Source organism: Hyalella azteca, unplaced genomic scaffold, assembly GCF_000764305.2.
Source record: "Hyalella azteca isolate HAZT.00-mixed unplaced genomic scaffold, Hazt_2.0.2 contig12717, whole genome shotgun sequence".
Lineage (NCBI taxonomy): Eukaryota > Metazoa > Arthropoda > Malacostraca > Amphipoda > Hyalellidae > Hyalella > Hyalella azteca.
The window spans coordinates 73,551-100,970 of record NW_025942667.1 but is presented as its reverse complement, the minus strand read 5'-3'; the positions used below and the strand labels follow the sequence as shown (position 1 = coordinate 100,970).

Below are 27,420 nucleotides of genomic sequence, written 5' to 3'. Positions count from 1 at the left end.
ATGCTAAATCTTCTTCAGTCTATTGCTGTACTAATCAAGGCGAGTAAATAAACGAAGTAGTAATTAAAGGAGTAGCGATTAAGTAGTGATTACTACTTAATCACAAATTATTACGTAGTAACTGAGTAGTAAATACTACTTAACTATAAAGAATTTGTAATTAAAGAGTAATTAATACTTAATTACTACTTTTTTTATTACTTGTACTTAGATGAATTGTCAAGTTTCAATTAAGTAGCAATTTTTACTTAATTAATAAGCAGAAGGAAATAATGTTTGCTTATTTGAAAAGTTCAGATCCCTAGGCTGCAAAATTTTTCAGCCCAATAATATGCAGTACAAGTACTTAAATAATTTGTTTTCTGTTGATATAGCCACGAACTTCATCAAGTATAAATTCCCAAAATTTATTTACGTAAGATGATTCAAGATTATTTGACTAATTGCTTGACTAAAATAGCTTTCGATTCTACACCTGAAAAATGGGGTGGAATAGATGTTAAAAAAAAGATTAAAAAAGATGTTTTCTGTAGCCCGCCTTCGTCTTCGAACGGTTGGTTCAGTTTGCCTTTATTACCATCTAGCCTTGAAAACCCATTTTTTAACACATCACAGCAACAATTTTATAGTCAATCTTTCTTCTATCCTCTGAAGGAAAGAATACTGTCTTTGTCTACGAGGCAGTATCTGTCTCAAAGAACGAAGCTACATTTATTCAAATACTCGTAATACCATTTACGAAAAGTATTCCAACTGCCCGCTCTCAGAAATCTCATTGCAGCTGCTCAAGTAACTTATTTTCATTCCAAATGCGCACTTGAAAGTCAATCATGGCTCTGGAATCGCACTGTAATGTTCTTTGCAACAGATTCTCATTTCCTCTTCCATGACTTGAAAAGATTTCAGCCGTTATATTTTGCTTCTACGACGTTGAAAATGATTGCTGATGATGAATTAAGGCTTGTAAATTATGATTTAATGCTTAGAAGTATGATTATTCATATCTCAGCCTTCCTATTTAGTTCCATGAAGTTTCCAATACTCACTTGTAATGGTTTAATAATAATGTTGAATAATTGGCCTGCTTGGTCGGACCAAACTTCAAACTCTGGATCATTTTGTGACCAAAATTTTTGTTGACATGACAAAGAAAATTTACCTATGACGTGATGCCCTGAGATTGCTTATAAGGTGGAACTGATATTACAGATCGAACAATCAAGCAGATTGTCAAGTGAGATGGATTGTCAAGTGAGATGGATTGTCAAGTGAGATGGACTGTCAAGTGCGAAGGATTGTCAAGTGAGATGGATTGTCAAATGAGTCGAATTGAGAAGTGAGATGGATTGTCAAGTGAGTCGGATTGAGAAGTGAGATGGATTGTCAAGTGAGTCGGATTGAGAAGTGAGATGGATTGTCAAGTGAGATGGATTGTAAAGCAAGACGGATTGTCAAGTGAAACGGATTTTCAGGTGAGACGGATTGTGAAGTGAGATGGATTGTAAAGAAAGACGGATTGTCGAGTGATATGGATTGTCATGTGCGATGGATTGTCAAGTGAGATGGATTGTGAAGTGAGACGAATTGTCAAGTGAGATGGATTGTCATGTGCACTGGATTGTTTTGTGAAATCGTAATTATTATTATTATTTTCATTATTAAATATTATTATTATTATTGTTATTATTATTATTACTATTATTATTATTATTATGATTATTATTATTATCATTATTATTATTATTACCATCAATATTATATGAAACTTCTTCGACTGTCGAAAATTTTTTCGTCTTTTATGAACTGGGACAATGAGAATACGCCTCGTTCTCAACGTGCTACATCAAAAAATACAAGTTTCAAATCTTGCTAAAATGTAGAAATGAGTATACCGCACCAAATATCGTTTTAAAGAAAAAGTTTTAATAAGCTCACTCTTCTTAGACGAGAATCGAACCTTCAGTATGAAAGCACAGATCAAATGCAACTGAAAAATCAATAAAGGTTCATCAAATCAATCGATCACTCGTCTCTAGCAGGCGTTGAAGTTTCACGTCCTATATGATTACCAAAAAATAATGTTGGATATCAACATCCATAAAGAACCATACAAAAAACTTTTCTAGAGAACAGTAAAGTGTTAGGACAAAACGATATATTGCTGCTACATTTTTATGATTCCAAAAATTCAAACGCCCCGAGCATAAATCGAGTTTAGTTTGAAGAGGAATGTTACCAATACCTTATGTCCATTCTTCCACCTAACTGCTGGTTCTTCATATATAAGTGGATAAAGAAGGCCCGTAAATGTTAACATTTACATCTTTTATTAAAATAAACCTAGATGAATAAATATGAACACTTTACAAGGAGTGTACCTGGTTTTTAATTAGAATCAAGAATGAGTACTAAATGAGTTTTTCTTATTGAGAAAAAATCTCTTAAAGTTTTAAGACCGATACGAGCCCGGGAGAGGAATGATTTTTTTCTCCGCTCGAAGACAAAAATTAATCTCTGAAGAGAATCAGAATTATCGACTAAAAACTTTACATGCTGGACATCTTCATTATCTCAGAGGCGTCAGTGGTTCTGGAGTTTAATATTTGATTGTTACCACCACTTTACTTGAAATTATTATACCACTAAAATATTATCACTTAAAAACAGTGAGCGAAAGTTGGTTACTTAAAAACATTGTGCAGCCACTTGGCGAGAGAGAATTTATTGGTTATCTCGTTTGGAACTTTTGAACATCTCTTTCTAGAGAAGAAATATACGTATGTAACAGTAATTACTTTATCATAAGTCACAAATTGCCTCTGCATAATGTAATTCGTAAGATATTTCAGAGTCTCGCTTCTCAGCCTGTACCTTTCTATAATTAATATGAACGCATAATTAAAATAAATTCGAAGTTTCAAAAGCTAAGCAAAGTATTATTTTCATGACTTCGTGCATGTGAAGAAACATCATCAGTTGATGTTATAATATCATTTATTAATGATACAATCAGAAGACTGATATACTGTAATTGCTTAATGATGCAATCAGAGGGATGTTACACTATCAATGCTTAATGATACAACCAGAGGAGTTTTACACTGTCAATGCCTAATGATGCAGTCATAAGAGTGTCACACTATCATTGTTTAATGATCCAATCAGAAGAGTGGTGCACTATCATTGCTTAATGATGCAATCAGAAGAGTGTTACACTATTATTGCTTAATGATGCAATCAAAAGAGCGTTACACACCATCATTGCTTAACGATGCAATCAGAAGAGTGATGAACTGTCATTGCATAATGATGCAATCATAAGAGTGTTACACTATCATTGCCTAATGATGCAATCAGATGCGTGTTACACTATCATTGCTACTTGCTAATGCTGTACCAATGAGATCACATAAGGATATTTCAGTTAATGAAATAATAATTGCGTTTAAACAAATTAATATATATGTAAAAAATATATATAATCTATGTAGCCTATAGTGTATGGATACCTGAGCGCTTCTAAGCATTATCCCTTGTTAAACATAAAATAATACAAGCTAAACAATCTATTACATATAAACAGTAACATCCACAAACAACACAAACTATCGCAAAATAAGATTACACTTGAGTAAAACTTCTATAAAAAATCAAACTATGAATTTATATAAGAAATAAAATCTGCAACGGAATGGACTTCCCGACTGAAATTTCAGAATTTTATAATTCCAGCCAGAGAAATAAGCGCGAAATTGTTCACATAGCGATGCAAGCTTTCCCATGGTGTGAGTCATCACTCAGTTTAGCCCCTCAGAGGGACATATCAGTGCTACTAGTCTCTCTGGTCATGGTCTAAGCAAAAAAAGTATGTCACTATTTAAACATTTTAGCCATTTATTGTCTCAGTGTAGTGTCTTGTATTTTTAGTTGCCTATTCTTTATCTGTAAACATACACAAAAACATGCAGGATATTTTCTTAAATACTTTATCGCTATAATATTATCACAGAGTTAGGATTCGCATTACACTAACAACACTGAATATTTGGATAAAGCTCGTCACAAACGCGGAACAACCTGGAACGCCTGATGTATCCGGAGGAACGTTCTCAGGGGCCCTAGACTCATGGCGTTCACCGTTCCTTGCTTCTCTTTCTTCCTTGGACGACGTTTGTTCGTCGTCTGTAAACGTCTCGAGGGCAGCGTTCTGGCTGGTCACTGAATGGATGTAGTGGTCGATGCAGAACTGCAGAACGCTGATCGGTCCAGCGCACTTGAGAACGACCGTGTGGAAATCCTGTAGTCTGAATAATTCCCCTAGAGCATTGACGGCTTTTTGTCGAAGTTCCTTGAGTTTGATTTCACCGACTTTTGCTGCCGCTGAATAGCCAGGCCAGGTCAGGACGCGGCGAAGGATCAACTGTAAGTCGGGAAATTTATTAAAAAAATTATTGAAATCCGGAGTCTTGAGCAATTTATAATACCTGTATACCAGCAAAAAGTGGAGATAGAGGGTGAATGGTTACACATCCATCATCAATACATATATAAAATCTTAGTATAATATTATTTGCAGGCTTAAATCACGAATAAATCAGAAACGTGACAGCAATGAAAACGTTTAAAAAAATTCAAAATGCATTACTTGGCATCACTCAAGGAAACCATTTGTAATAGAGAAGTAATTTTGAATTGATGATGGAGCTGGTCTATAAATTTTTTCAGTGAAAATACTGTCAATTTTTTAATTATGTTCCTCGTTTGCAAATTCTTCATTTAGCTTAACTCCAAATTGTCACTGCGCAATATTCTAATTATTTTGTTATACTAAGGAATTTCAGGCCTATGAATGAAACAAAATTTACATCCCAATACGCCCCATTAGCGTAGTAACTCAATAGGTTGGATTAATTAATCTCAAATCAAATTCGTTGACCCGAAGAGCAAAATTGGACAAGCCAATCAATCAGCCAACAAAGACATCAATTAATAATAGTACCTTTTTGTACATTTTATGAGAGTATATTATTATAATTAATTATTGATGTCAAAGTATCTCGCGACCAGTAGAAATATTAGTTACTGGGACAGTGACTGGTTTGGTGGGGAGGGTCTTAGTAGTGTAGCTACACGTATGCAAGGTTACGTCGTTGTTTACTGGTTACGGTTGCAGTGCACATGGATTGATTGGTTAACTTCCCACTGTGGTGTGCAGTGGCTAAATTAGTTCACCGTGGCGTGGTGTGGAGCCACCAAGGTGTGGTGGAGCAGGAAGGTGTGTGCCTCGTCCACCGTCCACTGGAGGTCGTGGAGGCCGGTGTCCACCACCAGCAGCGCCGCCGCCAACGCCTCCTGCGACACCCGCCCCAGCCTGCCCAACGAGAGCTCATTAACCCTCTCTACGGCAATATGAGTTTCAACTTAAATTATACGTAAACTATTGAGCGTAGCAACCTGAGGACGTTTGTACGCAACAGAGAACATTTTAAAGTAACTTTCAACTTAAATTATACGTAAACTATTGAGCGTAGCAACCTGAGGACGTTTGTACGCAACAGAGAACATTTTAACCCTCTACCGCCGTATGTCACCCTCTGGGAACATGACTTTCAACTTAAATTATACGTAAACTATTGAGTGTAGCAACCTGAGGACGTTTGTACGCAACAGAGAACATTTTAAAGTAACTTTCAACTTAAATTATACGTAAACTATTGAGTGTAGCAACCTGAGGACGTTTGTAGGCAACAGAGAACATTTACGCAACAGAGAGTGCCTTATGTCACTTTCTGGGAACATAACTTTCAACTTAAATTATACGTAAACTATTGAGTGCAGCAGCCTGAAGACGTTTGTACGCAACAGAGAACATTTTAAAGTTGTACGTGGCGGCAACCATCAGTGCAAGTCATTTTGCGCTCACTAGAACGTATCCTTTTTGGGAAGTAGGCGCGTGACAATATTGCTCCGGTTACTCTTGTCAGGCGGTAGAGGGTTATGTTATACGCAGAATATGGATGGTCATTTTGTCCTAAAACGGAAACACGTCAAGTTATACTCAGAAAAATGTTTAGTCACATTGTCCAAAAACGAGTGCACGTTAAGTTATACTTAAAAAAATTAATTGTCACATTGTCCAAAAACTTGAGAACGTTATGGACCGCCAATCGCGCTGAGAAAAATTATCCTCTTGACCAGAAATAAAATTATCCTACTGTCACATTTTCGACACGAAGCATTGAGGATGGAAGACCCAAAGACGGTGTAAGAACTGAATCGCTATTTGAACAAAGACTCACTCATTTTTCTTAGTGCGAAGATGGGTTGAGTGAGTTAAAGTGTGCTGAGTGAGTCAGAGTGAATTGAGCGAGTCTGGAAGAGTTAAGTGAGTCCGAGAGAGTTAAATGAGTCAGAGTGAATTGAGTGAGTCAGAGTGAGTTAAGTGAGTCAGAGCGAGTGTGAGGGACTGAGAGATACGCGTTGCGCAAGAGGTTCAGTTAGGTCACTTCACGCTACATCAACTGAGGTTGAGTGAGGCCTGAGCCAGCAAGTTAGAAATACGTACTGAAGTCGCCAAACACTTGGAATTTAGGAGAATACCTCAATCATAAATCAGGTCGAATTATACCTCTCAGATATTTGTTTGCAATAGGAAGCATCACACATGTCCGTGTTCCTGAGAATACCTCACACATGTTTATATTCCGGAAAATACCTTATATTTATTCATATTCTGGAAAATACCTCACGTGTTTTCATATTTCTCGAAATGCCTCCAAGGCGTTCATACTCCGGAAAATATCTCACACGTTTTCGTATTCCGGAAAATACCTCACATACATTCCGGGAAATACCTCACATATATTCTGGAAAATACCTCACATGTGTTCATAATCCGGAAAATCCCTCACCTTTGTCCGGGATCCTCGAAAAGTCCTAACTCCTCGCCGAGGTATTGGCTGTACAGCGACCATCCCTCGACGAAGGAGGAATAAACGGGCAGCTTGGCGGGGGCATCGCTGAGTCTGACATCTTGCAGGATCCGTCGGTACGTCGGAACTCCGCTGCCCGTCCGCAAAAACTCCGACAGCAAATAACGGCCCGGAATTGTCCAGTACAAGGATAAAGCTCGGACCTCGTCGCGAGAGCTGCGATGCGGAATTATCATTGATATTTTATCATGTTTTCAGGCATTTTTTTATTAATCTATTTAAATTATTATTTATGCCTTGATTATTACTTAAAATATTAAGTTAAAGCCGAAAGAGAAACAAAATTAAATTTCATTGAAAATAGCAATAGTGGAAAAAACAAGTGCAACGGACATTAGCAACCGTCTCGCACACAATCAGTATTTAAAATAAAGAAATCAAAAACATAATAAAGATTAGATGATGCAAGACATTAATTATTTCATCATAGAATATGGGTAAAATTATTAGTCCTCATGTTGTCCATGCAAATGACGTTGAAAACGTCATAAAATCGACATTATTTTAACGTCAGATGTCTGGTGCCAAGCTCTCCAATCAAATGACATTAAAATGACGTTGATTACGATTTATTATCCCCTGAGCGACGTTAAATTAACGTCATTTCAACGTCAGATGTCTGGCGCCTATAGCCTTACAATCATATGACGTCGGAATAACGTTTATTAAGAGTTAAAATCACCTAAGTAACGGTAAATTAACGTCATTTCCTTTTCAGATGTCTGGTGCCTAGCCCTCCAGTCAAATGACGTTGAAATAACGTTTATGACGAGTTAATATCGCCTAAGTAACGTTAAACAAACATTATTTTTAGTTCAAATGTCTGGTAATTATCTCTCCATTCAAATATCGTTGGAATAACGTTGATTACGAGTTAATATCACCTAAGTAACGTTGAATTAACGTTATTTTAAGTTCAGATGTAAGTGGGTCACGATGACTCACATGAGGGTGAGGTCGCTCGTGTCCACCAGCAGGCGGGGGGGCGTAGGGGGTGCATCCAGAGGGGGGCTCTTGTACTCCAGACGGCCCCCCAGGGGGGCGATGGTCGAATTGGTCACCCTGAGGGGGGTGAACGAGTGAAATAATGTTCGGGGCGATGGGTGAACGGGTGAACTAATGTTGAGAGATATGAGTAAGCTTACAAGTGTCATTCATATCATTTATCAATGATATACTAATGAACGATTCTCGGAACACGTGAGATACATTCATGTCATGCTTGAGTGAAATAAAATGAATGAATAAAATCTGAAGACCAAATATATAGCAAACAAATAGTTAAATATCAACAAACCATAGAAGCATTAGAAAATTTAACTCTAATTACGCAGTCGAGAAACACTGTGATATAAGAATAATTGCTATGACTGGAATACATATTCTTGCTACTTGAATAAAATACGAATACATGCATAAAATACGAGCAGGAATATCAGGAACGCACTTCACTGCAAATTCCGGCACGGAATCGAACGCGGTTCCTAAATCCGCGTTGCGGACAACATTGACGGACTCTTGCAACGCTGCGATGACGTCATCAGCAGACGAGAAGTAGCGGCTAGGAGCACGTCTGACCACGTCAAGCAGGGCGACGAATGACGCGTCGTGGTCAGCAGGCGACGTTTCGTGGTCAGCTGCCGACGAGTCGTGGTCAGCAGGAGACCTGTCGTGATCAGCTGGCGACGAGTCGTGGTCAGCAGACGAGGACTGGTCATCAGCAGACGACGAATCATTGTCAGCAGATGACGTTTTGTGGCCAGCAAGCGACCAGCCAGCGTCTACGATCGCCTGTGGTTAAATTAAATTTTGAATAGAAATTCAAGTGTGTAAATTTAAATTGTGTAGAATTCAATTTAACAATTTGGAACGTTTTCGATGAAAGTGACAGAGGGGAGACGTCACAGGTACTTAGTTAGAAAGTAAAAGCAACCCAAACAAAAATTAGATAACGCCTTGGCTACTGCTGTCAGGGATCGCTACACTCGGCTTAGAGTTATTCTGGGTCTGATTGACCACGTAATCGAAAAAAGGTCCTGGTCAGAATCCCATTTCCGAATCTATATTATCTTGAGAGTATGACAAGTGTGTCCTAATGGTTTGCAACCGAAATTGCGAGCTGCTTAAAGGCTGCATTTCACGCCCGGCCGAAGCGGGCATTAGCGGCTGTTTTACGTGCTACCCGAGTCCAAGGCGGCACCTGTACGAGGGTCGGGCCCACATTTAAATTTTGTAAAGGAATGATCCTCAATCTAAAATTACCTGTCTGAGCAGCGGTCGTATCCTCTTGACCTCGCTGAGGCCCAGTGCGTTTATCTGCTGAGGTGTGAGGCCCGTCGTGGTGTGGTACCTCAACAAGGCCTCATAGGCCCCAGTCCCAACACCAGCGACGCTCCCCAGGCCCGCCTTCTGCCGCGCCTGAGGCACATACGACTCCTGCCGAGAGGCACGTGTTAGCGAAGCTTTGAAATGTTAAAGACATGATCATCTTCATGTCAACAATCATGTACTTACGTTAGTAAGACATAATCATGTTCGTATCAAAAATTATTTACTCATTTTAGTAAGGCATAGCATGTTCGTGTCAACAATCATGCTTTCATGTTAGTGAGATATGATCATGTTCGTGTCAACAATCATGCTCTCATGTTAGTGAGATATGATCATGTCCGTGTCAACAATCATGCTCTCATGTTAGCAAGACGTAGTCATGTCCATGAATGCCTCCACGAACTGACGAAGGCTCACCTCCACGAACTGACGAAGGCTGTCGAACGCCGGCAGCACGTCTTGCGCCACGCGTTCTTGCGCCTGTAGACGAAGCGTGCTTCTGCGAAAAGGAATATTAAAGTTAATACACAGAATTTCGCCGTGATATTTACATTATTCTGCCTCACTATCGATCTTGCGAATAAAACGAAGTTTTAACTCAAAATTACCTTGTCGCCAACTGTTCGTGGCAAAATATATGATGAATAAAATTGTGTTGAATAAAAATAATAGAATTTTTAGTCGTATCATGCTCGGGAGGAATGAAAGTTACATTACGAATGCAATCGACACGCTTTACAGTTGCCACTAGATTTCAAGCAGAATTATATTCCATACCCCGGACAGTTGCGAACAAAATTTGAGCCATGTTGAAAATTAATTATCTTCAAGATTAAGATTGGGAAGGTTAATTAAAAAAACACAGGTGTCATCATCTAAAAGCAAGTTTCATTACCTAAAGCAGGTGTCACCACCTAAAGAAGGTGTCATCACCTAAAGCAGGTGTCATCACCTAAAGCAGGTGTCACCACCTAAAGCAGGTGTCACCACCTAAAGCAGGTGTCATCACCTAAAGCAGGTGTCACCACCTACAGCAGGTGTCACCACCTAAAGCAGGTGTCATCACCTAAAGCAGGTGTCACCACCTAAAGCAGGTGTCATCACCTAAAGCAGGTGTCATCACCTCTGGGCCGCGGATACGGACTCCGGCAGGTCCACGAAGGGCTTGAAAAACGCGGATTCCGTGACTGGCACCGAAAACGCGGACAGCTGCTCGGTTACGCCGGCCTGCACGAGAAAATATTTCGTTATTGTTCGTTATTGCTTGCTTATAACAATAACGGTTGTTTTATATAACTTTATTGCATGCCTTATTGATGCTTTATCGTGTGCTGGTGACATACATAGTATGTCATTGCTTGTAATGAAAATGTTATAGGTGATATCATAGAATGTTATCGGTGGCCTACAGTAATTTAATGAGTCCTTATTATCACCAGGTGCAGTTGGATGCTTGGTTCATGAATTTTACTCAACTGGAAATGAAGTCATGAAAAACATTATAGCTCATCAGGTGAAATGTACCTATAAATGGAATAAAATATTTAGTGAATGAATAATGGTTCTTTCGGAGGAGGATTTTGAACGTTGCAGCAAATGATTTGCAATGAAGAATTAAAATGAATCAAAACAATACGAAAAATGATTGAAAAATATTTACTTAAAAAGGTCAAAACTCTGCAAAATATCCTTAAAAAAGTATTTGTAAAAAATAATCACAACGTTTCAGGAAATTATTGAAGACAATGGATGAAGATTTGTCAAATAACTTGCCAAAAAATAAGGAAATATGGTATTATGGTAAATTAATTAAATATGGTAGTAAGAAATATGATTGTATTAATTGTAATAATACTGAACAGAAGGATTAAGGTAGTTGAGGACTGACCAGCACCGAGGCGTGGGGCACAAGTCCGTCCTCGATGTTCTGCCTCAGCAGCGCCACGACCTCCCCAACCTGCCTGGGGAACCCGCCATACCTGGTGGGGGGAAAGACTGTAAGATTATGCATAACACTAATACGTGACCCATGTTATCGTACGGCAGGCACTTGTGCACATATCTTAATGTGGAAGAGGTTGAAGTAAGATAGAGATAAAGCAGTGTGCATGCAGTGGGGGATGACTGTAAGATTATCTTAAGGTGGAAGAGGTTGAAGTAAGATAGAGATAAAGCAGTGTGCATGCAGTGGGGGATGACTGTAAGATTATCTTAAGGTGGAAGAGGTTGAAGTAAGATAGAGATAAAGCAGTGTGCATGCAGTGGGGGATGACTGTAAGATTATCTTAAGGTGGAAGAGGTTGAAGTAAGATAGAGATAAAGCAGTGTGCATGCAGTGGGGGATGACTGTAAGATTATCTTAAGGTGGAAGAGGTTGAAGTAAGATAGAGATAAAGCAGTGTGCATGCAGTGGGGGATGACTGTAAGATTATCTTAAGGTGGAAGAGGTTGAAGTAAGATAGAGATAAAGCAGTGTGCATGCAGTGGGGGATGACTGTAAGATTATCTTAAGGTGGAAGAGGTTGAAGTAAGATAGAGATAAAGCAGTGTGCATGCAGTGGGGGATGACTGTAAGATTATCTTAAGGTGGAAGAGGTTGAAGTAAGATAGAGATAAAGCAGTGTGCATGCAGTGGGGGATGACTGTAAGATTATCTTAAGGTGGAAGAGGTTGAAGTAAGATAGAGATAAAGCAGTGTGCATGCAGTGGGGGATGACTGTAAGATTATCTTAAGGTGGAAGAGGTTGAAGTAAGATAGAGATAAAGCAGTGTGCATGCAGTGGGGGATGACTGTAAGATTATCTTAAGGTGGAAGAGGTTGAAGTAAGATAGAGATAAAGCAGTGTGCATGCAGTGGGGGATGACTGTAAGATTATCTTAAGGTGGAAGAGGTTGAAGTAAGATAGAGATAAAGCAGTGTGCATGCAGTGGGGGATGACTGTAAGATTATCTTAAGGTGGAAGAGGTTGAAGTAAGATAGAGATAAAGCAGTGTGCATGCAGTGGGGGATGACTGTAAGATTATCTTAAGGTGGAAGAGGTTGAAGTAAGATAGAGATAAAGCAGTGTGCATGCAGTGGGGGATGACTGTAAGATTATCTTAAGGTGGAAGAGGTTGAAGTAAGATAGAGATAAAGCAGTGTGCATGCAGTGGGGGATGACTGTAAGATTATCTTAAGGTGGAAGAGGTTGAAGTAAGATAGAGATAAAGCAGTGTGCATGCAGTGGGGGATGACTGTAAGATTATCTTAAGGTGGAAGAGGTTGAAGTAAGATAGAGATAAAGCAGTGTGCATGCAGTGGGGGATGACTGTAAGATTATCTTAAGGTGGAAGAGGTTGAAGTAAGATANATGAGCAGATGGTTCATGAGCAAATGATTCATGAGCAGATGGTTCATGAGCAGATGGTTCATGAGCAGATGGTTCATGAGCAAATGATTCATGAGCAGATGGTTCATAAGCAGATGGTTCATGAGCAGATGGTTCATTAGCAGATGGTCAGACCTGGAGAGAAGTTTCTGGAAGTCGTCGTAGGAGTTCAGCTCCATCTGCTCCAGCACCAGCTGTGGGAAGTGGAGGTGGGGCCCCTCCAGCAGCGTCACCGGAGTGTACAACCTACCGAGTGAGTGTACAGCAGAATAGTACCACATCAATACATTAAATGTTTATGGATTATTTATTACGTATAACACATTATATATTAAATAAGATATATATATATATATATCGCATGATAGACATTATATATTACAGATTATATATTTATTTTTGTTTGTATATTATATACTATAGGAGAGTTATATATTGAATCGGGATGTTGAATACTGAATCGGGATGAATATTGATTAAAACTTTGAATTTTCAAATCTCTTCGGGATTACAGAACTATGAGCAAAAATTTGGATATCCTATGTAGCAGAACTGAGCGTCAATGAACGGTGGGTCGCGAATAGTTTGGATGAATTACGACCAATAATGTTACCATCAATAAAATATCTCAACTACATTCTAATAATGAATATAAATTCTGAGTGTTAATTTGTTATTTAAAAGAATACTAATAATTCAAAACTGTATTTATCAGGGATTGACATGTTATTATTCCTATCGCTTCCTGTCCTTGCTAAATCCCATTTCAACCAACATTATTTCCGAATTGAGGTTTATTATAAAAGTTACGCTCTAAACCCGAATATATCTATCACTATACAATGTGCAAGTTAAATTAAAGAAATTTGTGTAATAAATAAATAATCCTAGAGTGAAACTACAATTGCAGGATACCCTTCTATTAATCCCTCAATCCCTCACTTGACATATTCGTAGTTGTCCACGTATGTCTGGAGGTAAAATTTTACGATCTTTAGGTTGACTTCGTCGTCGAAGCCTAATGAAAAGTTGTCCAAGTCCCTGGCTCTGTCGAAGAAACGAACGCACTCTTCCTGGAAGAGGAAAAAATGCATGTTTTTCATTTAATTAAAAGTAATTGAATACGATAATTCGTCATTGTAAAGTCCGCGAAAAATGTATAAAAGCGAAGTTAATAATCAGTGCACCAACGTGAATTGAGTACGAAATTCGAGGCATATTTCAAAAAATCACATATATATATATATCTCATTATTATTTCAAATAAATGTAATAATATACCTAAAATACACAAGAAAAATAATAAGTGCTTGACTATTGTGGGTTGTTCAATTTATAATCCCTGTGCTTAAGAAAGTACGTGCTGCTTCAGTTTATTGATTATGAATTCCAAATCAAAGAATACGGCATATTTTATCGAAAACGTTTCGGCGACCAGTTCCGTCATCCGTTCAAAAATATTCGAGATTACAGGTAAAATCCAATAGGGAAAAGACAAATTCACACAAAAGAGATTAGAACCAACGTATCAAATAATATGCGTTCAAAAATTACTTTTTAAAGACAACATTTCAAAAGAATGCAGTGTTTCCTATGTTACCAAAGTACAATGAATTTCTAATTTTGCTATCAAATAAAAGAAAATTATTTATAAATCTTAATTTTAAAATTAAAATAAATAAAATTTTTCAAAATTATTCATTCTGTCAATTGATTCATGCATTGTCTCCGACTTAACGCAAGTGTGCAAATTTTCAGATTGATTGGACTAGTAGAAGTGTGCGATTATAAGATATTTAGCAGACAAAATTATATTTCATTTTTTAAAATAAAATAAAATGTTAAGTTTTCAAAATTATTTATTCTGTCAATTGATTCATGCATTGTCTCCAGCTTTACGCAAGTATACAAAATCTCAGATTGATTGGAGAGGTAAAGTCCTTTAAATATCGATTATAAGATTTGTGGCAGACAGACCAACGAACAAACAACAAGAAGTGAAGTTAAAGAGAAGTGTTGCAAAAAGGACCACGTCACATAGAAGCCTTCGATTAACAGTTCCAGGTGGATAGTAACTTTAAGTGATATTAAAGCATTGTTTCCGAACGTTAATTTGTACGACGTGGTAAAGGTGAAGAATTTCAAACTTGGATCCTAATTCAGGTATGAGCCGCCATTCCTGCCCCGAAGCGGTCCTCATTGGTTTATGAATACAGTTGTGCGCAATGCGCATAAGAGTAAGTAGGAATGATGTCACGTAACTTCAAACAAAGAGTTGCCAAACATCAAGGAAGTAGTTATCGTTCTGAACTGCCGCTTGTTCACTCACTCGTTCCACTCTGCTGTACGAATTCACGCTGAATGACAGATTTTATGCGCCTTGGTCCTTTTTTCGGTACCACAGTTTTAATCTCTTGCGTGTAGTTTTGGCTTTTCTCGATTGATTGTACTAGTTTTTTTTTCTGCATTTTTGAACTGATGATGGCTGGTCACCGAAACGTTTTCGATGAAAATATAATTAGTTCACTTGATAAGTGAATAAGCTGAATAAGTTCAAATTCTTCTAACTGGCGATTTCTACAGACAAATGATATAGGGAGAAACTATTGACTGAATATTTAGCAATGGATAATTCTGCCTATCAGGATGCAGGACATATATATATTCTATTTTTATCGCCTTCATACCTGTGAAAAAAAGTTAACAGAAAAATTTTTGACTGAAAGACCAAAATTTTTTGAAGTTCGATGACATCCATACTGTCTGGAACCAGGTACTGCGTGTGAACGACGGCTCTCTACTTCCCTCTTTAAAGACCATTACTTCCTATTCCCATTGGAGAAGAATGCTACCAGTCTCCTCCTTTAATAATCTGCACTCCAGTTCAACCGTAGAATAATGACTCAGATGTCATAACGAAATGAGCCTGACGTGGTTTCCATCTGACGTCAAAATAACCTGAAGTAATATTCACCTGGCGTTATTCATAATCACCTAGCGTCATATTCACCTGAAGTCTTATTCACCTGGCGCCATTCACAATCACCTTGCGTAATATTCACCTAACGCCATATTCACCTGAAGTTTAAACTCACCTTGCGGGCAGCGAAATGGAGAGACGAAAGCGAGTCCAGGCGACCTGCCGTGTTGTCGTTTAATCCCACCTAAGAATTTAAATAATAAAAAAAACACAATTTCCTATTGACGGCGTCTGGGAACTTCAATGAAGTTTTTGATCATTTAAACATAAGGTTGCAGAACTGGAAATTTTAAAACAATCTTGACATCAATCGACACTACTGAAAATTCGCCAGCTGTTTAATTAATTTATGATTCTTATACTAAAATTATGGGTTCATTAGATGGGCAAAATGTTTTCTGCACTTAAATTTAATTGAGAGTATTTTTAAGCATGCCTAAATATTTCGTATGGATGTTGAAACATATAGATACTTGCATTATAATAATAATAATAGCGGTTTCAGCGTTAATTTGGCCGTAGGCCTGTCGCCGATTCTTAACATCGCAGAACATTCAGAGTATTTTGCGGTCTCGAACTCGCAACTCACTGCTTCAATTCTGCTTTGCTCAACCGCCCGGCCTCCTTGCCGATTCTGACCAGAAACTGGCGCTCAGAGCTGGGATCGAACCCGCGCCTCTCTGCTCCAATCTTGGTACTCTGAACTTTAACCACTGGGCCACTCTGGGCCCAGCCTTTTAACTCACCATTGTAGCATACTCGGGAGTGTCGTGGGTACGCCAGTGCCAGATGTCCCTCAAGAGGGCATGCAGCCTGGCAGAGGCAGCCTCGTCTGGCCGAGGGTAAACCACAGCCTGAGGGTCAACCACAGCCTGAGGGTCAACCACAGCCTGAGGGTCAACCACTGACTGAGGGTCAACCACTGACTGAGGGTCAACCACAGCCTGGGGGTCAACCACTGACTGAGGGTCAACCGCCCCCAGGGGATCAGTAAACCCCCGATGTTCAGCCACGTTGGAGTCGGCGGATGTAGACGATGAATTATAAGCCACGGTTCCCCCATACACATTAGATATTGACGTTGATATTAACAATAAATAAAATATTGATAGTTTAATTAAACTTCTAAGCGATATTAAAAAATGCGAATGACTTAGATTGTGATAAGTTATATTAAATTCGTGGTTTGGAAACGGCTTTGGACGGTAAACATGCCTATTACTATCAACGACGAGATGCTTAGCTTTACAATTTTTCGATCTTTTTCTTCGTTGCAAATATAATGTGCATAGTTTTGATGAATAATTATTGAGCATGACCTCGCTGTGGTCATCCGTTGGGTCTTCATCCATCTTGGCGATCTGTGGGAGAAATGAACACAAGCTAAACATCGGTAAACATTTAACAAACATCGTGATAAGGCATTTAATGGATAAATATTATGATAGCTAAAGCCAAGTCTATCATAATTTCCCAATTTAATTATGCGATACGTTTATTAGTTAATGAAATCTATCACACAAATTAAACATCGCTAAACATTTAACAAACATCGTGACCAGGCATTTCATCGAGAAATATTATGATAGATACTGCTACGCCAATCATAATTTCCAAATTTATATGATGCGTTCGTCAGTTAAGGAAATCTATCACATAAATTAAACATCGCTAAACATTTATCAAGCATCGTGACCAGGCATTTCATCGAGAAATATCATGGTAGCAAAATCCATGTCTATCATAATTTCCAAATTTAAATTATGCGTTCGCTAGTCTGTGAAATTTAGCACGGATAAATAAACATTGGTAAACATATAACAAACATGGTGATCAGGCATTGAAATGAGAAATATTATGATAGATAAATACACGTCTATCATAATTTACAAATTTAATTAATGAGTTCGTCGGTTAATGAAATTAAGCAACGTAATTGATTAGCAGTTGATAATGAGATGACAGAACAAGATCAACAAATCAGCAACACAACATTTCGCCGAAACCACCGAGGCAGTGATAGGTTCATCGAACTCTAACACAGATAAATCTGTTGCAAGAACAAAGACCCGATGACAACCTACGGCTGTAACCATTACTGGTTATCCATCATCGTAATAGTACCATCATCGTTATTGTAGCATCATCGTTATGGTACGTAGATCTCTAAACAGCTCTTAGACTCGTCCTCAACTACAGACTACAACAAGCCAACCGCTCTTCAGCAGTCGTTACTCTCGACGACCTCTCCCTGACGTACACTCAAAAATATTCAATTGTCATTTTGTCCCAATATTGACCCATTCTTTCTTACCACAGTACGAGCAAAAAACGTACGTAGTAATGCCGGGCCCTAATAAAAGTGGACGTAGTAATGCTATTTTACACTACCAAAACGGGTCAAAGTGGACGTAGTAATGTCATTTTACCGTACCAAAACGGGTCAGAATGAAACATGAAAGCATACAAACTGCGTCGCTAAGGGGACAAGTTTCGGTCATTTCTTTGAGTGCCAGGAGTGGCGGTGTTCACGTAAGTAGCAGTGTCTTCCGTAAGTGTCATTTGTATCCGCGGGTAATGAAGTATCTCCGTGTATCTCGGGGGATGAAATATGACCACAGTCCTGCCTTCTTTGTCTTGCAGGAAACATTCGTGGCAATGAAAGCGTATATCGTCTTCGTCTGTACGACGTCTTTTTTTTTTTTTTTGTTGTACTCGTGTTTTTCAGAGATAAACAGTTTTGTTTATAGTAAGACGAATGATCGTGATTGAAAAACCAATTACTAATCACCTAATAACTAATTAGTTATTAATTATCAAGTATTAAGTTACGTTATGTTACTTATCATTATGTTGATAATAGTTACGTCAATTAATTTATAATTTTGGCAGCTACACTTTACCGCCGAAGCGTAAAGAGATGGAAGTTCTTCTAAGAATTAAGAAATTTCAATAATTAAACAATAATGAAGAATTATTAAATTATTTTCAATTAGAATTATTCAATTATTTTAACCATCAAAACCCAAATTTCACAAAGAAATTATTATATACCACTTGCATTTCGATAAATGCTAGTGATGAATGAACAAGCTTTCCATTCCTTACTTCGTTTGAAAAATATTGAACACTCGTAATGCAGAGAGTATGGTTCACTGCCATTCAGTGGTAACACGTTGGAATAACCTAGACTAATTTTAAAGTTATTTCAACGTAGTGCATTAATTGAGATGAATATTGTACAAAGAATATAACAATATTAATAATATTCAATAAAATATAATAATAGGTATTCCAATATTATGTATTTATAAAATAATATTCCAATTATATAATATTCTAATAATATTCCAATATTCAATATTGTAATATTGAATATTGGCGACAACACAACAATATCAGCGCTGTTAGCTACGCCGTTCATTGTTCCGTTTTTTCAAACTGAAATAATTATTAGAAAATACGTCAATTCAAATCCAATTTACAAAATTCGTAGAATTCAATAAATTTCAATAAATTTAAATATTAAACAAATTTCGATAAATTCAAGCTTGCAAGTTTCGTGTCTCTCAGGAAATTCGCTTGAATTTCTAAGTCCTCCCGGCGCTCGCGTGCTGTGTGTGCTGAAGTGACCGCACCTCTAATGGCCGCTATACAACCAGCGAACCAACGCTGTTCAACCCAAACGTAACCACCAAAATGTTTGGCTTCGTTCCAAGCTAAAACAAAACAAATTCCATGCTGTTTGACCGAGAAAAAACACCATCAACTTGACAGGCTTCAGGCGAAAGCAATATTTTTTTGCAATAGTTTCCAAAACTCAGACTCGATGGCAACAATTTCTTTCGTGCTTCGAAAAATATATTTTCTTCTTCAATTTGGTTTTCCAAACGCACTTAGCAGAAACATTATTGACGTTTTTACTTCTTTTTAGAACCAAAATTTTGGTTAGAGTCAAACGTTCCTCGTCGCTATTCAAGACAACGACGATATGGTGCGTCATTGTTTCAATCTAGGAAAAGAGAAACCCGCAAGATCAGTCTGTCAACAACAAGAAATATTGAACATCAACGGCGACAGCATTGAAATATTGAACATCAACGGCGACAGCATTAAAATATTGAACAAAAACGACGGTTTTCTCTGTTGTAGGAAAGCTAACTTGCAATTCTTAACTGCACTGGAAAGTCAGTGAGCATCGCCGGCGTGACCAACTGATCTGCCGTGACTTGTCCGCGACTGCGGCGCTCATGCACTGCCGCAATGTAGCGACCAAAATTTTAACGTAAGAGAGAAAATTTTACCGCAATATGAAAAATAAAATTAAATCAAAACGACGGATAGAAAAATCGTACCATAATAGATAGAAAAGCTTGCCATTATACCTGAGAGAAAAGCATGCCATAATTTCTGAGAGAAAATCATCCCTTCATACCTGACAATAGAGCATGCCATAATACCTGATTGAAATGCATGACATATTACCTGAGAGAAAAGCATGCATGATACCTGAGAGAAAAACAAGCCATAATACCTGAGAGAAAATCATCCCTTCACACCTGGGAATAGAGCATGCCATAATACCTGAGAAAAAAGCATGCCTTAATACCAGAGAGAAAAGCATGCCATGATACCTGAGAGAAAATCATGCTAGAATATCTTATATAGAAGTATGCCCTAATATATGATATAAAAGCATGCCATAAATATTTTATATAAAAGTATGCCATAATGTCTGAGGTGAAAGAATACCACCATACCGGGTAAAAAAGTATGCCAGTTGTTTCTGCTATCCGACGGCAATAAAATTTCTCCTACAAGTACTTGGAGACTTAATTCTTATTCAGTTGTCAGTGGACGGAAGTAAAAGAATTGAATTTGCCATAAATGTGATGAGATCATCACGTGCATGGTTAATTGATGAAGTGATTTTTCAAACATCGCTCTGAAAACCGAACAAGTCATTATTATAATATTTCTTTCGAGATTGCAAACCGAAATAATTTTCTGATTTCAATTATCGGACAATGAGAAAATATCATATCAATTTCACTATTTACTAGACGATTTCAACGTTTCGAGTTTTTACCATTTTTACCGATTCCGTAAACATTTTTTCGATTTTTTAACGACTTAAAATAGAATAATTAGTTCTCGTTATTTACTCAATAAAAACAATTGGATTTTTTAATTGTCAGATACTTATTTTCTCTTCTATTTTCGTGTGAATGGTGCAAAATAGATGGAGAAGTTGTAACAATTAATTGAATTGTTAATTATTTCGTAATCCTAATTAGAGCTCCAAAGTAGGCCTTGCAGAAGACCATTGTGAATATTTTTTATCGCTTTCAATGTTACGTAAAAATACATTTCTCATGCAGGTCACATGTCCCTCACTGGTCACATGTCCCTCACAGGTCACATGCACGTCTGTCAGCAAGTTAGCACGTCTGTCAGCAGGTTAGCACGTCAGTCAGCAGGTTAGCACGTCTGTCAGCAGGTTAGCACGTCTGTCAGCAGGTTAGCACGTCTGTCAGCAGGTTAGCACGTCTGTCAGCAGGTTAGCACGTCTGTCAGCAGGTCAGCACGTCTGTCAGCCATGCTTGAGGTGGGCGGGGTCTGGCTCAAGGCAGGCAACCTGCCCTGCGGGACGCCGTCGAATGCGCGCCAATACAAAGCCGTCTTTGCTGTCCCGTATGCGCGAAAAATAAAATTGGCATGCTTTTAATATTCCGTAAGATCGATTATATTCAAAGATATTTGAAAAATTAAATAACTGGTAATAATTTATGATCGTTTGCAAGTTTGTAATATTTTATAAGGTCAATTAAATAATATTCAAGGTTATGTAGAAAATTAAGTCAAATGTCAAAATTTATAAAAGTTGACAAGTTTTTGATATTCGATGAGGCTAATCATATAATATTCGTACAAAGTATATAATTAAAACGCATTGAAAAATATCTGATTGTTTGTAATTTCTTAAGATTCCAAAATAGTAATTAAATGATGTTAGAAGATATAAATCCTATTAGATCGAAGTTATAAATTTACGATCGTTCATATGTTTCTAAGAATCATAGGAAGTACTTATGTTATGTTCAAGGCTTTAAGTACAATTGAGTGAAAGCTAAAAATCGTTTATCCGAATTCAGGTGAAAAAATATTGAATGTTTTTCTTGTTAGTTAATGGCTCGTTTCAAATGATTTATCCAGGATTTATGTCCAATATCCTTAAAAAACGTAAAGGGAACTTTATAACCGGCCAGACAAACGGAGTTAACCAAATGTCACATGCATTGCATTTTTTTCTCAAAAACTCCCCCCGTTCGAAGTCAGGTTCGAAAAACCTGGGTTCTCAGTCTGATTCTCAACTAGGCTTTCTATCGGGTTCTTCAAAATCAAATCGTTTTCGAGAACTTCAACGATTTTGGTTCCGTCATAATAACTGGACTGAATGTCGTGATCCAGATTCTGAAATTCTCAGTCACTCCCATATGACTTTTAGATATTTTTAACAAATCCAATTATCAGATTTTCAGGTTTGAAAAGATGCTCATCGACAGAGTAATTTTGAGAGCAGATAGCAACAGGTGCGGTTAGAGGAGCTGCAACGAGAGAGGCTACAGGGACAGGAACAGAGGCAGCAACATGGAACAAGCATGTCATCAGCACAGGCAATGATGACTACTGAGTAAGAATGATAAGATCAATATCAATAACAGTGCAAGGTTGAATAGTAAAGGCAACAGCGGGGACAACGAAAGAACTGCAGCAACAGGGCGACTGCGGCAACAGATCAGCTGCGGCAAGTGCGCGGCAGTGTCCAGGGTAGCAATATGGATGACGGTAACCAATAATTGCAGCAACATAAACTAAACCCCAGCCTCCCAGCCTCCCTCCTTTCCCCTCCATCATCCCTCCATCCCTCTCATACTCCTCGTGCAGATACTTATACACTGGTGATGCCTAGTGCTAGTTGTGTCGCTAGTACTAGTTAACGAGCACAGTTGGTGCTCGTTTAACCGCCAGCGTTTTTTACCACTAGTGCAAATTTTATTGCCATTTCTTATTTGTCTCATAATGAAGGCTTTACTTCTGGTTTAAAATTTACCGCTAAAAATTACATCGATTTCAACCATCAACCATCGTTGTCGGATCACCATTATTCGTTGCCGTCATCACGGCTCTTGCTCTGCTGGGCTCCGTAGTACAGATGTTCGGTGCCGTCATCACGGCTCTTGATGCTGCTGGGCGCCGTAGTACAGCCGTTCGGTGCCGTCATCACGTCTCTTGCACCTGCTGGGTGCCGTAGTACAGCCGTTCGGTGCCGTCATCACGGCTCTTGCACCTGCTGGGTGCCGTAGTACAGCCGTTCTGTGCCGTCATCACGGCCCTTGCACCTGCTGGGAGCCGTAGTAAAGCCGTTCTGTGCCGTCATCACGGCTCTTGCACCTGCTGGGTGCCATAGTACAGCCGTTCTGTGCCGTCATCACGGCCCTTGCACCTGCTGGGAGCCGTAGTAAAGCCGTTCTGTGCCGTGCACTTACTAGAGGAAAAATAAAATCTCTACACTGAACTTTCTCTTCCCAGGTATTATTATCATTACTTCCTATTTGTATATAATAATTTATATTTTAAATGACAAAAAAAGAAAAATATTTGTAATATATATACGACTGCTCATTTATTCATAAACACTAAAATAAACTCAAAGCTCCCTGTTAGAAAACATATATAAAAGATTGCATGTAGTCGCTTACGTGACGTGGATGTTGATCCAATTATTTAAAATATTTGAATTAATGTTTAAATTTAAATATTATGTTGACCTAATATAAAAATTCTAATCGTTAGAATTGAAGTTGCGTGGCAATTGGCGATTAATCAAGTAATCAAATAATTATTAAAAAAATAATTATGTAATAATTGACTACGATACAACTTTAAAAAAATTAAAGGTCCAAATGACGTGAAGACATGGAGCTCCAAATTACTGGGAATGTCAGAGTTTGTCTCACTACAGAGCCTATATAGGGATGTTTTTAAAACTATTAAATAACAAATAACTAATTGCGGAATTCGGTAAATTATGGCCCAACAATTACATTAGGCCCCACATTCAAATTCGTGCGGAACCATTAATTGTGACATGAAACATATTATTTTAGTAAAATAACTAAAAATCATCGGAATTTGTCAAACGTAATTCAGTTTCGGAGTACAACATCTTAATATGCTGTACATGGTGTACGAAATATGGCATACTCCTTGCATCTCAGCTTTAAACATTATACTAATGATAAACCACATCATCTTAATTATCTGCACATCATCTAATTTTGTTAGAAGCTATCTTAGCTTTGAAAATAGTCCTCATTTTGAAACTCATCATCTTTATTAGCTGCACATCATCGATTTTTTGTACCCCATATTAAACATCATCTTATGGATAATACAGATCATCTTAATTATCTAGAAGCAGTTTTAATTTGCGATTAGTCTTTTTTTAAGGCTGATGGTCGGTAGGCGTTTTGTACGCCATTATAATCATCATCTTATGGATAATACAGATTATTTTAATTAGCTACAAGCAGTTTTAATATGCGATTGGCCTTTTTTAAGGTTAATGGTCGGTAGGCGTTTTGTACGCCATCATAATCATCATCTTATGGATAATACAGATCATCTTAATTAGCTACACGCAGTTTTAATTTGCGATTGGTCTTTTTTTAATGTTGATGGTCGGTAGGCTTCAAACACGCATTTTTAGCGACCAGGATGGCGGCTGCTGGACCATCCTATCAAGGCCTTCATTAATCACGCGCCGCTCTTAAGACCTGCTTCCGATTTCCAAGAAAACTTCGATGCTGTCATCCACTAAACACAAATAAAAATTTCAAGTGGAGCACCGATGAAGTATGTATAAAATTTGTTGTGTTGAATTTGTTAGGCACTGGCGCACTCCACTCGAGTGATACGTAAAATAAGTGTGATCATTATACGTAAATGAGCGAACAATGAGTAGAACTATTTCGAACAAATTTCACACTATAACCATAATTTTCCAAATACCACAATATATGATACAACAGCTCGTTTCAATTGACATTTTAGTAACTTTCCCCGAAGCTAGCGAATAGCGTGGGCATTCTTGAATAATTAATAATTTTTTTCAATTTTAGGTGAAGGTAAATACGCAATTTTTAGAGACCAGTGTTCAACTGCAAGTTAAGAAGCTAAATTTTTCAATACCAGTGTGCAGTTGCAGGTTAAAAGCTCAATTTTTAGCAGTCAAGGTTCAGTTGTAGGTTGAAAAGCTCAATTTTTAAGGAACATGTTTTAAAACACAGGTTAAAAACTCAATTTTAAAAGACCAAGGTTCAGTTGCAGGTGAAACAATATTATTTTTAGGGACAAATGTTCAGCTTCAGGTTAAATAACTCAATTTAGAAAAACACAGTATTAAACTACAGGTTAAAAACTCAAATTAAAAGACCAAGGTTTAGTTGCAGGTGAAACAATTTTATTTTTGGGAACCAGTGTTCAGTTGCAGGTTAAAAAATTCAATTTTGAAGAAACCTGTATTAAACTACAGGTCAAAAACTCAATTTTAAGGGACCAATTTTCAGCTGTAGGTGAAACAATTTTATTTTTTGGCACCAGTGTTCTCAGGTGCAGACGCTGCAGGTCTCTTATTCAGTGATTGAATTTCTGACGTTGGCGTAGCAAAAGGCGAGTGTTGCAGTGAAGGAAAGTGATATTCGTAAATTCCAGACTTGGCTGTCACCGATATCTCCGTTATTGGTGAGACGCGCGTGTAACGGCCGATAACGACCGATAACCGTAAAAAAAACAACCGATAGCCGTCAAAAGAAAGTTACAAATGGACCACAGACCCTTGACCGATATGATACGAATTCACTTCTTCATTTTTTTCATTGTTTAGAAAGGTTTCGTTAACTTTTTTTAATATTTGTTCTGTTTTCTGCCAGCCTCCAGGATTAGTGTGCCATTAATGCAGAGGTAAAATTAATCAGTAAATAAATATCTTAAATCAATCGGAATATCGTACGAATTCACGAGATGCTTTCAGAATTTTTCCAGCTTATTTGAAAAAAATCGGACAGGATTTTCAATTATGAATTGTTACTCTGCAATGAATACATAAATATGCATGACTGCATGGCGTGTAGAGTATTCACGGATATGAATGATTTGCGCGCAGAATATCTATAAATATTAATGAGGTATGTATTAGTTACTCTTGAAAATTAATAATTTGCGTGTGAAGTACTCATACAACTTAATAATTAACGCATGAAGTTATATAAATATGAAACGGTTGATTTGATAAGAAAAATAAAACCACATTAACATGTATTAGACTTACTTGTATAGCTTTTACACGAGATTTTAATGAGAAATTTGACTCCGAAAGAAAGAAAATTATCAAAATTTTTATACCAATGTAAATTTGCTTCCATAGTCTGAAACACGATATTTTAAGATAGAGATTTTGATACTATAGAAGTATATAAAGATATAATATAATAATATTTAGTTCGGATATTAGTATAGTTAGGCAGAAGTTCTTCATTATTATTCTTCATTTATATCTTCAATCAAACCTGTATAAATGAAGAACTTCTGCCTAATATTTAATTGTAACCAACTACTAACTACTGATCCAAAGCCTATAATACTGTGAATACTTAAAATACTTGATAATATCATAAGTGAGTACTGAACTTTTCTTTTGTTAAGATATGAAACTGAAAAAAGTTTTGAGTCTCAAGTTTACATGAAGTAGCTGGATTTTTTGGCCATTTCTTTAGACAATTTCGGCGATGAGGATTGAATGATGCAGAACATCAGAGAACGTCACCTGAACATCAGTGAATGTCACCTGAACATCATATTTTATATTTTATTACATTATATTAAATTATATTAATATATTTGAAGAGTTTTGCAAACTGAGGGGAAAGTTTAAAATCGCAGTAATATCGAAAGTGCATTTAATATATAATAGACCCTGAGACTACAATGAGTGTGAGGTAGGGGAAAAAGCGGTGGAGGAGGAAAAGCGAAATGTTGAAAGTACAACAAAAACAATGAGAGGTTGAGAAAAACTATTAATTTTCGCACATTTCAAAATAAAAAATTAACAACTTGGCGGTATTAGTGATGATAAACTATTAACAGATGATTTTCGGGGCATGCCAGTGACATGAAGCAAGTGTTAAATGACCAATTCAAAGTAAACTTTGTTCATGTATAAATAACACTTTTTATCAAAAATTCATAAGAGAAGACGGCATATACAAAAAATAACCAAACTTCCTTACAGTGGACGGAGTAGGAGGATTGTCAGCGAGCAGAGCACAACTCCATCTTGGATTAGGTCTCTAGCAACGGACGGAGGAGCAGCCAGGATAATTTTCAATGGATATCCGCAGAATCCCTGGATAATTTAGCACCCTAGCCAAGCCAGGAACTTCTTACGCCTCTAGTGTTGACAGTTTGTCCGGGTTTCAGTACAGACGATATCCTATTTTTCAAACAAAAAGAACAGTAATTATTGTTGAACCTTTAAAAGACACTCCTAACATTTACATTGATGAATAGTGTTTAGTTCTATTGAGTTATAACCAACACAAAAGGAGCTTGCATCAAAAGTTTGAGCTTTGCCAGATCTCTGAACACGAAGCGAAGCTAGGAGCTCAATGACAGCGCACCATCACTC

General features: G+C 37.5%; 1 protein-coding gene across 1 annotated transcript; it reads right to left on the bottom strand.

Moving 5' to 3' along the window:
* Positions 1–1,827: 1,827 nt before the first annotated feature.
* Positions 1,828–27,420, bottom strand: LOC108682748. Its single transcript, XM_018171984.2, has 14 exons — positions 27,023–27,420; positions 16,418–17,032; positions 15,787–15,855; positions 13,634–13,764; positions 12,827–12,937; positions 11,212–11,302; positions 10,447–10,550; positions 9,741–9,822; positions 9,255–9,428; positions 8,440–8,783; positions 7,938–8,054; positions 6,912–7,148; positions 5,233–5,371; positions 1,828–4,420 (listed from the first exon to the last, which is right to left on the bottom strand). The coding sequence occupies exons 2-14, from the start codon at positions 17,021–17,023 to the stop codon at positions 4,004–4,006; spliced, it is 2,622 nt and encodes an 873-aa protein (XP_018027473.1). The 5' UTR covers positions 17,024–17,032; positions 27,023–27,420; the 3' UTR covers positions 1,828–4,003.

Bases quoted from the DNA above. Each gene is read 5' to 3' on its own strand.
- LOC108682748 (XM_018171984.2), bottom strand. From the start codon at position 17,023: ATGGATGAAGACCCAACGGATGACCACAGCGAGGTCATGCTCAATAAT. The intron at 8,784-9,254 runs GTAATTTTAGAT...ATTTAACCACAG, and splicing joins TACGACCGCTGCTCAGACAG to GCGATCGTAGACGCTGGCTG. The intron at 7,149-7,937 runs GTGAGTCATCGT...TCCGCATCGCAG, and splicing joins ACGAGCGACCTCACCCTCAT to CTCTCGCGACGAGGTCCGAG.